At 37.0% G+C, this 12,499-nt stretch overlaps 1 protein-coding gene across 6 annotated transcripts in view; it reads right to left on the bottom strand.

The window, feature by feature from the left end:
• Positions 1-12,499, bottom strand: part of SMARCAD1 (SNF2 related chromatin remodeling ATPase with DExD box 1) — a 55,807-nt gene that overhangs the window by 2,551 nt on the left and 40,757 nt on the right. For all 6 annotated transcript variants that reach the window (XM_020798662.3, XM_078394566.1, XM_073001944.2 and 3 more), the window contains 13 exons: positions 12,011-12,101; positions 10,714-10,813; positions 10,113-10,172; positions 9,795-9,870; positions 9,169-9,304; positions 7,685-7,822; positions 5,901-5,996; positions 5,625-5,742; positions 4,576-4,697; positions 3,214-3,402; positions 1,784-1,902; positions 919-1,101; positions 80-189 (listed from right to left, as the gene is read on the bottom strand). In XM_020798662.3, the coding sequence (XP_020654321.3) occupies positions 80-189; positions 919-1,101; positions 1,784-1,902; positions 3,214-3,402; positions 4,576-4,697; positions 5,625-5,742; positions 5,901-5,996; positions 7,685-7,822; positions 9,169-9,304; positions 9,795-9,870; positions 10,113-10,172; positions 10,714-10,813; positions 12,011-12,101 (1,538 nt within the window). The remainder of the gene's footprint in view (positions 1-79; positions 190-918; positions 1,102-1,783; positions 1,903-3,213; positions 3,403-4,575; positions 4,698-5,624; positions 5,743-5,900; positions 5,997-7,684; positions 7,823-9,168; positions 9,305-9,794; positions 9,871-10,112; positions 10,173-10,713; positions 10,814-12,010; positions 12,102-12,499) is intronic.

Below are 12,499 nucleotides of genomic sequence, written 5' to 3'. Positions count from 1 at the left end.
CAGTAAACAGCACCCTCACATCGGTCTGCACAGTCTCTTACAACTTGGCATAGTCAAAACATGGCCTGTGGAAACTTACCTGCTTCTGCTGCTGTCATGTCTTGTTCTAGCTTTAGTTTCTGCTGACTTATTCTGAGCATGGATTCTTCTATAGTGCCTTTACTTATGAGCCTTATAACTTTCACTTCTCTGAAAGACACACAAACCCCCCTATTCTATAATTCTGCAAATCAATATTGCTGATTTAGCCTAAAATATATATATATATATTATTTCTACTTAAATTCCACACAATTTTATAGAACACAGTGCTAGCACACTTTTTTTAAAGAGAGAGTGTGGCTGCCTCATCACATATACCGTTCTGGAAAAAAAATCAGTCATATCAATATAAAATTTGTTCTGAAATCTGAGATAATACGGCGGTCGCCCACAATGATAAGAACATTTATATCTGTGGTGGCTCATACGTATGCAATGTCACAAACAGAAAACTGCATACTGACTCCGTATTTTTCCAGGGGAGGCAATACTTCCAACCAGGTGGAAGCCACTGTGGAATGTCAGCAAACAAGAAGGTATTTTAACCAATTTGCAAAGGTTAGTGCCTTGAAAGCCTCACTTGTGCTTTGATATTTCAACCATCCCACTCACATGAGATGATCAAAAGCCTTGTCTGTATCAGCTCATGCTGCCACTGTGCAAAGTCATGTACCCTAGAACTATACCCACTTTTTAATAAAAGCGAAAGAAAGCTAAAAAGGGAAACATTTGAAGTTTTATACAGGGTGATGTCACCTATGCTGGTTTACATATACACTCATTTAAAATTCTACAAGGAACGCAATATATGTAAACAGAATAAAATATGTGCCATACACAACTGTGCCCTCACAGAATAAACAGACAAATCCATACCTAGTCTGCCCCACTCTGTGGCACCGGTCTTCAGCCTGCTTGTCATTGTAAGGGTTACAGTCAATGTCATGAAGAATAACCACATTTGCTGACGTCAGATTAATCCCAAGACCCCCTGCTTTAGTTGAAAGCAAGAAGATAAAGATACCCATATCTGAATTGAATTCATCTATCAGATGTATCCTACAAAAGAAAGAGAAAGCAAAACAATCATCTGAATATACGTTTTCTAGTCCTCTTGCAGAGGCTGACATTACACAGGCATGTTCACTTGTTGATTGTACATCAAGGATATGTGCAGATAAACCATCATAAATCTCACTCGACATATATAACCTTTACGGAATACAATACATTTCAAAAGAACCAGTTCATATACTCAGTCACTGTTTAATGCATACACATAAATCCATGATATATATCTGCATGAAAACCAGCTCCAAGCTTCTGTTGTCTCTTTGATCACTTAAAATCTAGCTTTACATACAAATTATGTGTATATTACTCATTTTTTAATCTTTGCTTTTATGGCAATTTCACGTCTATTCATTTCCTGTTCCATACATTATATGTGATCTTACAAACTTGTATTTTGAAATTATATACTCAAATTATGGAGATTCTGAACAATTTCTAAAGCACACAAAACTCCTTTTCAGGTAAATACCTTTCTTCATTCCTAATGCTACCAACATAAAGCTTATGAAATTTAAACATTTTTGTTTTAAAACAGATTGCCATTACTTGATATGTTTATACTTCCTCCTACATCAGTAGGACATACATACAATCAAATCTAACTAAGACCAGAAATGAACATTAGTTGGACCTAAGAATGATGTCCCCTAATTAAAGTTTTACCTACCTGTCAGCAATTTGTGTTTTTCCATCCAGCCTAAGATATCGATGCTGCTCATGTTTCAGAAGCACTTCTAAAATGTCCAGCATCATAGTAAATTGGCTAAACAGGACAACTCTGTCACCCTAACACACAAAAAGAGGATATGTTGAGAAAAAGTGAAGTTTGGTTTACATCTGTATGTCATTTATAGGTATAGCTCAGAGACTTGAACAAGTAGTATCAGAAGGCCAGGAATCGAATCACTGAAGGTTTCCCAAGATGCATACTAAACACAGCCTAAAAAGAGAGAGCAGCAAAATTCTCTTTCCTGTCTGAAAAACAGTCCCTACCAATGTTCTTCTAAGCTGTGTGACTGCACAGATGAGCAAGAATTGACACCCATTTGCTTCTGGTTGCAGCTGGAACCCCATGAAACACACCTGCCCCACACTAGCAAAAAATTAGAGGGAACTTTGGTCTCTACGCAGAGCTTCACTAAGTCAAAAGATAAACACTGCACATGCCTTGCTAGCAGTGGCTAGTAATAATCTATAAGACATAAGTAAAATACTATTGCAAGCAATATTATAGACACAGAAAGTGGGTGAAGCTGTCACAGGATTAAACTAATTTATCTTGTCTTAAATAGCATAAAGTATCTGTCTAGTTTTAAAGAACCAAACATGATAGCCTACACAACCACAGCCCCAACCAAAAAAACAAAGAACAAAAAAAGTACATTAATAAATGACAAAAACACTGTGGAATTTCTGTCCAATCTCAAAGGATGATATCTTGATTTAATGTATTTTTTAAAGAAATCTCAAGATTCAGGCACTAAGCTGCAAATTAATACAATACTTCAATAAATGTCCTCCTCTTATGGTACATACATAGCTGGCTTTGAATCTAAGGAAACTGGTATGCTTACTTAGTAAAATCATTCCACGAGGCACCTTCCTGACAAAGTCCCTAGGCAAATGGCTTATCCACTGCACTGTGAGCAGGTAGGACTTTTAACATCAATTAATAAAAATCAGAGTCAGAAGAGGTTGCAAGGGATGTCTTTGTCAATGTTTTGGAAAACAAACACTGACCTCTTAATCCTTGTTAACATTTTGCATATTACGTCTCCAAATGATTTTCACAAGCAGCAATCTGAGCACTCTAATGGTTTCTACCAGTTCTTATGAGATCAGAACATTACAATTAATCTCAATGAAAAGAACACAGTTTTGTGCCACCTTAACAGTGAACTAGTTTTATATGGCATAATTTTCCATGGGCTGCCATCAGATCCACTTCATCAAATACGGTTTGATGAAGTTGATTATAATCCACAAAAACTTTTTTTAAACAGACCAACATGGCTAATCCCTTTGAAAAAGGGTTCAGTTCACTTGCTGTAAAATGTGTACATTGTAAGATGTACAAAATATATTTATAGAGCAAACCTTTTCTTTGAATTCAGACAAAATGCGTGTCAACGTTCTAAATTTTCCAGAATCCAAAATCAGATCCATCTCAAGCTTGAAGTCATGGATATTTGAATACTGTCTACAAAGCAAATGCAGTTCATAATCTGTCATCACAGACATATCTTCAAATATAAGATCAGGGTTTGCTTCACAGTGTGTAGGTTCCTGAAACAAAATGGAAAGTTATTTAGGAGGTGTAAAAAACATTCAAATATGTTATACATACACAGTATTATCAAACCTTTACATAATAATTGGACTGTTCACAGCAGACATGAAACCAATTGGATTTGTTTCATTGTTGTTAACTGCAGTACAAGATTAGTGATGGTGGAGATTTCCATAATATTATGAATATTAAGACAACCCTTGTTGCACACAAATGTCCTGAAGCTCAGCCTTAAAACACTATAATCATGACATCTGGGAGCATTAATCATAATTAAGGTATTTCACTCCAGGATCCTAGAAATAGAAGCTTCCAAACTCATCTACTTGGTCACATGGGAAGGAAATACACAAGTTCAAGGCTTGACCTTGGTTTGACACCTGGATTTTGCAGTAAACTATGTGCTATAATGATCAATGTGTCCACATTACCATCCCGTCATGGAACTTTACTGCAGCCACAGGCAGGTTGCCTTATTCCACAATTCTACGTGTGGTAAAGGTAAATGTTTCCCTTGACAAATTGTATAGTTGTATCCGACTCTAGAGGGCGGTGCTCATCCCCGTTTCCAAGCCTTAGAGAAAGCATTTGTCCGTAGACAGTTTCCATGATCACATGGCCAGTGCGACTAGACACAGAATGCCATTACTTTCCCACCATAGTGATACCTATTTATCTACTCACATTTTTTTCATGCTTTCGTGACCTGTGTACAGTCCCAGCACTTTTTCTCTAAGGAAACCTGGTCTCTCTGCATTTGATTCTATGCATTAATTATAGTAGAATCAGTCCAATTGTTAGTTCCAGTTAGAGAGGATGATCCACTATCCACTGTTTCTTAATGTAGTGAGTCACAACTAGAGTAGGCCCACCAAATCAATGGAACTTACAGAGAAGTTGACTCATCAAATCCTTATTGACTTAGTGTGCCCACACTAGTTGAGACTTGCTAAGCTAAACAATAGGATTTCAGTCAGTGAATCAATAGGACTTACTTAGGTGTTGATTTAGCAGTTCCCACCTACTTGAAAGATCTACTCTTGTTAGGCCAAAATTTGGATTTAACCCAATACTTTTGCCTAACGCTGGACACACAGATAAACTGGCATTTGGTGCATTCTAAGACTTAAAAGTGCACCAAAAATTACTGAGTTATTTTAGTTACTTACCTTGAGCATGAGTTCTGACATCACCTTAAGTTTTTCAGCTGTGTAATACTGGCGATGTAAGAGAGGATGATTGGCCATTTTTCTTAGCTGCATCATTACATTGCCCATTTCTGAACTTTTTTCTACCAACAAACACAAATGATACAGGATTTAAACATAAAAATGTACAGTGGTGCCTCGACTTACGACCATTTCAAGTTACAACCAGTTCCGGTCGCAAAATTTTGCTTCGAGTTGCAGCTGGAGCTTCGAGTTAAAAACACAAAAAGGCAGGGGGAAAAGGTGGGAAATTCAAATTGCTAACCATTGGTAGCAAAGAGGCTGCTTCTTTGTAGCTATTTTGCCCCAATGGTTAGAGTGAGTGAGATCGGAGGAGGCTTTGGGCTGCCTGGTAAGGTAAGGTGCTGCTTTTTGCTTTTTAAAAACATTTCTGGATGGGCTTTGCAGGGTGTGTTTGGGCTGGGGGGGTATGCTTCTGTGCTGTGTTGTTGTTTTGTTTTTTGCTTATTCTTTTTGCAGCCCCGGCGCCTTCAGGGCTTGCTTTACTGTATTATTATTATTACAGTATTTTATTATTATTATTATTATTATTATTATTATTATTATTATTATTATTATTATTATTATTATTATTATTATTATTATTATTATTATTATTATTATTATTATTATTATTATTATTATTAGCCCCAGCAACGGAGCTCGCTGTGTGCTTAATTTTTTTTAAGCCCCAGTGCCTTCTGACAGGGCTTGCTGTGTGCTTTTTTTGTGTTTGTGTGGGGTTTTTTTGCTGGAACGGATTAATCAAATTCCAGTGCATTACAATGGGAAATGGTGCTTCGACTTAACACCATTTCGAGTTATGGTTTATGGTCGTAAGTCAAAGCACCACTGTAATACCAAATAAAAATCAATTCAGTAAATTCTATCGTTACTGCTGCTCTGTTTCTTTACAACAATTATACACCGGTAAATCCAACAGACCTTGGCATTTCTGCTCTGTACCACAAGATGAAACAGCTGGAGGGAATATTTAAACCCTTGCATACCTTGACTGTCAATAGTTTTCTTTAAACTGCTGAAGAGATCTTGGTATAGTTGTTCTTGTTTTTCAGACATATTGCACCACTCAACAATATCCTTTTTGGGAGGAAGTTGCTTGAGAACCTGGAGAGCAAAGCAATTATTTGGAGATTACACTGAAGCCATACTATATACTTATATACTTATCTGAACTCAATTCCATAAAGAGAAAATTAGCCTAGCTGTTTGTTATTTATACTGAAGACGAAAGTAGCTGGCATAGTCTGAAAATACAGACATACCTCTTCCTTCACTCTTCTCAAGATGAATGGTTTTATTATCTGCTTGGCATGAACAATTCTTTCCTTTTCATATATACTGTGTTCCTCAGATGGTTTCTATGGAGAATTTTTAAAAAATCATACAGTAAAAGCAATTACAATATGTTAACATGAGCTGAAGTGTTACTACTGGATCCACTAGAACACATGGTTCTAAATGTGAATGTTGTGATTCAAGACAGTGATAAACATCTATAAATTCTTGAAGATTTAGTAAAAAAACAATCCAGTTGTTTAAAAAACTGGAATGACTTTGAGATTTTTAAGTTTGAATTTTTTTATTATTTATTTATTTTAAATGTTTTACCCCACCCAAGAACCCAAGGTAGTTTGCATCATTAAGAGGGCAATATTTAAAAGTGAAAAACAATAAGTAGACAAATATTTAAAAATAATTAAACAAGTATTTTAAAAATGGTAATTAAAACCAATACTAAAAACACATTTAAAAGCAACATAACAATCCATTCAAAATTCCCTCTCAGACATCCAGTCACTAAGAAAAAGTCTGCCTCAAGAGAAAGATCTTTGCCTGCTTGCAAAAGGACTACCAAGGTGAGGCCAGCCTGGCTTCCCATGGGAGGCAGTTCCTGAGTCTGGGAGCAGCAACAGAGAAAGCCTTCTCCCACATCCACTCCAAGCACACCTGTGAGAGTGGTAGGACTGAGAGAAAGGCCTCCTCTGATGATTTTAATGCCCTGGCAGGCTCACAGAGGGAGATGTAGTCTTTCAGATAGCTTGGACCCAACCTGTTTAGGGATTCATAGTTTAAAAGCAGCACTTTGAATTGGAAACGGATCAGCAGCCAGTGGAGTTGCTATAACAGGGGAAACCTGGGCATCCAGGCTCACAATTCAAGAGCATCCCCAAGCTGCACAACTGTGTTTTCAGGGAATAGGGATTTAGCCTGTGCTGGATGGGGGTACACTACCCAGCCAGCACAGGCTGATCCCTATTCCTTGATCTGCCTTTCAACTGATCAGAAGCATCTCTGTTTTCTCTGGATTAAATTTCAGTTTATTTACTCTCATGCAGTCCAATACTGACACCAGATACTGATCTAGAACTGCAACAGCTTCCTTTGATTTAGATGGAAAGGTGAGACAGAGTTGGGTATCACCTGCATACTGGTGACACTGAACCCCAAAACTCCAGACAACCTCTTCCAGTGGTTTCATGTAGATGTTAAATGGCTTAGGAGACAAAACAGAACCTTGTGGGACACCACATGTCAACGGCCAAGGTGTTGAACAGAAGTCTCCCAGCACTACTCTCTGGGTTTTCCACTCCAGGAAGAATCAGTGTCACTGTATAACAGTGTATCCATGTCCCATCCCAGAGAAACAGCCCAGATAGATACCATCATGTATGGTGATTTTTAGGAAGCATATTTTTTTATGTATAAGAACCTGGATGGATAGCTCAATGATTTAGGTATCCTGGCTAGCCAGGTTGGGAGATCAATCCCCCATGGGGCTTCATATGAGTAGAGCCAGCCTGCGTGACCTTGGGAAAGCTGCACAGACCCGGGATGCACCAAAAAGAAGGGAATGGCAAACCACTTCTGGGTATTTTCTACCTAGAAAACCTTGGAAAAGGTCTCCATAAGTCAGAATTGACTTGACAACGCACAATTATAATTATTTATTTAATGTAAGAGATATATCCATGTTCACAAAGAAAAGCTGTCATGAAATTAAACAGTATGGTTTCCGAGCCATAATAATGCATTAAAAATAACTTACTGCTTTAGAAGAAAATATCCTCCGAATTTCACTGGTGCTGCTACTGAACATGTGCGGCATCACAAAATTCAACAGTGACATAAGTTCCAAAAGGTTGTTTTGCACTGGAGTTCCTGTTAGCAACAGGCGATTTTTTGCCTATTTCCATAATAAACAGGGAAGAATTAGTGATTGTAAAATTAAATCACTGTCTTTCCTTCAGCAAGATGCTACAACAGTCTCAGCAATGTCAAGAAATGTTTTATCTGGTAACATATCTTTTTAAAAAAATAATTGGTCTAATTCAATGAAGGAACAGCATCAGATAGGAAGATACCAGCTTTGTTTGAATGTAACATTAAACTACTATTTTACATTACAAAGCCTCGGGCTTATAAGCTTCCCATTTCCCTTCCAACCAACTGCAGCTTATTAAAATGCCCAAACTACTATAGAGTGTGTTTAGTCTCAATGACCGCTTAGGAAGCAAGGCAACTAGTATATGAAGGAAGCTTCCCCTTTTCCCCAAAACAAGCATGGGTAGAATCCACGTTTGTTACTAGAACCCAGGGTCTATCACAGTTGTCTCTTAGTTAGAAGACAGAACTAGTCACTGTGCCCCACAAGTCACAGTGACTAGATGATCTACATAGGGCACATGCAAAACTGCATCAGGGTTCCCTGATCTGTTGTAAAAGAAAAAGAAGTACAGTATTTATTTTTAGGTGTGGGCTGCTATTATTGTTTGACCAATTAGCTGTCACATTCCCAAGCCATTTAGCAAACTGTTAATAGATCCAGATCAACCTGATCAGGACTGATAAACCATGGGTAATTTAAAGTGGAAATGAAAGTTGCAGATCGCTTCCTTCCAGACTCTGGATAAGGGCAAGTACGTGCAACAGCTTGGGTAAATAATACAGAGTAAGGGGTAATGAGAAACTAGTAGAAAATGAAAACAGTTCCATACTTTCGCATTTTCCTTACCATACGAAAGAAAAAAATTCTATATTGGCTGAAACAGTGAGATAATCAGTGCATAATGTTTGCACTTCTTTCTTATATCATCACAGCTGAAACCATTCTAGTAGCTAAAAATTGACATCAATTATGGCTAAGTAGCTAACAGGCAATTTAGACTACAAATCTGTGTACTGTATATAAGATTTACAATTTTTCCCAAATGTGAAGTTGTTCAAATTCCAATATATTTCAATCCAAAAAATATTTAGAATCCATTCTCAATTGCTTTTAGAATCTGACAAATACATTTCTTAGGATACTTGAATTATCTAGCATACATCACAATTCTAGTTATGCTTACTCAGTAGAAAAGCCCATGCAAATGTGCAGAGGATTGTAGCTTGGGTAAACTGGAATCACACTATATCCTATACACTTCATAGAACAATTTCATTCGTAGAATATAATATTCACAAAAAGTGAAAATATAAAATAATGTTTAAATGATAATGCCATGTGTAAGGAGACAATAAAAATCTTACATTAATAGTCATCAGGTGTTGATAGCGTACAGAACCCATGTTTTTTAACATATGACCTTCATCAAAGATTGCATAATTAAGCTTCATTCGGCGAAACAGACTACGGTCTTCTGGACTGCTTATTGCACAATTATACCTATTGAGAGAGTAAATTATGAGCATAAACCACATACATAAATATAGTACATTCTTACATTTGCAAAGTCTAGGAGAGGCAGTTAAGATAGCACAATGATGCATTTTTCACCTTCAAGCTTTCCATCTAGCACTTAGGTAGCTGCAATTCTAAGATCTAACATTGTCTTCTGCATGTGTTTAAAAGCTTTATATCCGTGCAAGGACTCCTTGTATTTCTCTTCTTGTAATAATATTTTTCCCCTCTTTGTTCCATGTGGGCTACTGATAATTGCTGACTCCTAGAAAATACCATACATCAATGGAATAAAAGCTGGTAGCCACACTTACTCCTCTATGTATATAGCCTAATTCTGTATTTCATAATAGAATGTTGAATAATTTGATAGATAACAAGGCTCAATTTCATGCTTGAAGTGAGAAAGCTGGAGTGGGGAGGGGAAGTGCCTTGTAAGGAAAAAACCTACATTTTACACAATACTTATGCTTACGTTGTCACAATCACGTTGAAATCTGCAACTTTATTATGGATATCCATTCTGAGATGCCTCCTGTCATCTTGTGATCCTAGGCAGAAATACAGGTTTGAACCAGGATTTTCCTTTGCAGTTCTGCAGAACTCTTTAAAATTTCTTTAATTCAAATCATAACATCATATTATGGAAAAAAGATACACTGGATATATTTTAGGTAAATATTCTATCCTGAACCAGAAGTTCTAGAATATTCCGAGAATGTCAGCGCAGGCGCAGACAAGACCTATTTGTGGGCCTTCACCGAGGCCACGAAGAAGAAGCAGAATTTCTTACCATAATAAAATAAGACTTGGAGTTCAGGACACCACAGGTTAACTTCTCTTATCCAGTTATCTTTAATAAAAGAAAAGAAGGATGATTCAAAATCATTAGAGAGGGCATTTACAATTATATGTACAAATCAATATTAGTTCTAATTGGTCTTCTATTGTTGTTGTTTAGTTGTTAAGTCATATCCGACACTTCATGACCCCACAGATCACAGCACGCCAGGCCCTCCTGTTTTCCACTGCCTCCCGGAGATTGTTCAAAGTCATGTTGGTCACTTCGATGACACTGTCCAACCATCTTGTCCTCTGTCATCCCCTTCTCCTGTTGCCTTCACACTTTCCCAACATCAGGGTCTTTTCTAGGGAGTAAATTGGCCTTCTACTGAACTACTTATCAAAAATACTGTTTTTATTAGAGTCACTTGTGGGGAATGCATAGAGGATAACTGAATAGAGAATACCATACCGCTCAGCTATTAAGCTGATTGAGCATCTTAACAATTAAGGTTCATTAATGTTGTTCAGCTGAATTTATACTACACATATTTGTATATAAGTTTGTTTATTACTTCATCTTAAAAGAAAGAGTTTATGGAATATCTTACCTAATGTTGATGCTGGTACTACAATCAAATGTGGACCCATATCACCCACTTGGAAAAGATATGCCAGAAATGCAATAGCCTGAATTGTTTTTCCTAAACCCTAAACAAACAAACAAACAAAAAGCAGTAATTTAAGTTATTTATAATCCAATTATTTTTGCAGTCTGAGACTGGAAATTAACACCATATTAATAACTCTGGCCACTTCTGCTTTTTAAGATTGTGTGGCTTAGAAGGAAATATTGAAGACATATCTTCTTGAATTTTATACTTTAAAAACAATGCTAACATTACTGATTTCCTTCTTGTTACAAGCATGTTATATATTCAGTAGAGTTAGAAACATTGGAACAATTACTATTATCCTTATTCATAGGTCCTTACAGGAAACTGCAACTACTCTAACCATGCCTGATTGCACTTTTTGCACCAGTCTTTGGTATTCTGGAATCCCAGCTAAAACAGTAGCTTCCAAGTTGGATCATCACCTCATCAATCCCTACTTCCTACAACTGCAAAGTGATTATTCCATTTCTTTTCCCATTTGAAATGTAGGTTAACTGGCCTGCTCCAGCGCATGCTGTATTTGGTATGACTTAACTGAGTCTTTTTGAACAGTGGTTGTTCAGTTATAGAGACATGGATCCAACAGTAGATTGCCTCTGGATTCCAAGGTTCCACCAGAGTTGAAAATTGCAACCTTGAGTCCCTCTACTGGGAGTAAGGCAGAATATAAATAAAGTATATAAATAAACAAAAATAATACACCATTTCCCCCATGTTCTTCAGTCATTTGTCCTAAAATCCTTCTCTGAAGGGCAGAAAAACACCTAAAGCAGATTCTGGTACAGGGAAAGGAAGAGATGTGCATGATTCTGCTGACACTGAATACCAAGGGTTTTCCACTGGTCATGCTTCCTCCTATTATACAAGCAAATTAAGGTACACTGGAAATGTAAGATCCATTGCAACACTACCAGGGAAACTTAAAGCTTCCCTTTTTCTGCCTAAGCTGGCCTAACCTATAAGCATAACCTGTATGATCCCTTTTTTCATTAAACCTTGAAGTCCAGAAACTAAACCTATTTGACTGCTGGAAAACAGTTCTTTGGCTTCTTTCTCTTAACCCTGTCACTACTAAGTAGCAGAAAAGCATGTTCATGAATGAAGGGACCACTCTTCCATCTTCTATTCCTAGATAACTAATGCCAAACCTAAACAATTCACTCAGTATAGGTCATGCCATTACAAACTGTTTCATCACAATGAGAAGAAATCAAATCACTGCCAAACTTACCATTTCATCAGCTAAAATGCCATTTAGTGAATGCTTATGCAAAAGTGCTAGCCAATTTAAGCCAATCTTCTGATACGGCTTTAGTTCCATGCTGACAACAGAAAAGAAAGGACCCCATTAATTCTTATGGAAACTCAAATGAAACACCTGCAGTTTATTAGACCATAACATGGGGTAAGAAATGGAGCTACGGATCAATGCTTTGTTTTGTTTCAGAAAAACAGGATCACTGAACTGATTTGCAAAACGAACCATGAACCAGTCCAATTTGTTGGTTTTTCTGATTGTTTGTGCCTGTTTCTAGGAATCATATTTGAATAACAAGCAAACTAGGATAGTGTTTGTTTATTTTAAAAACCGTTAGCAATGACCAAATTATAGGGGGTTTTTTTTTGGAAGAGATAGCTGCTGGTGACATCCTGATACTTATGTTTGGCACTACAAGAGTTTAAACTGGTTCAGCCTTTGACTCTGTTGTACATCTATATT

This window comes from Pogona vitticeps, chromosome 5 (assembly GCF_051106095.1).
Source record: "Pogona vitticeps strain Pit_001003342236 chromosome 5, PviZW2.1, whole genome shotgun sequence".
Lineage (NCBI taxonomy): Eukaryota > Metazoa > Chordata > Lepidosauria > Squamata > Agamidae > Pogona > Pogona vitticeps.
The sequence above is the reverse complement of the archived record's forward strand: the minus strand, read 5'-3'. Positions and strand labels throughout refer to the sequence as shown.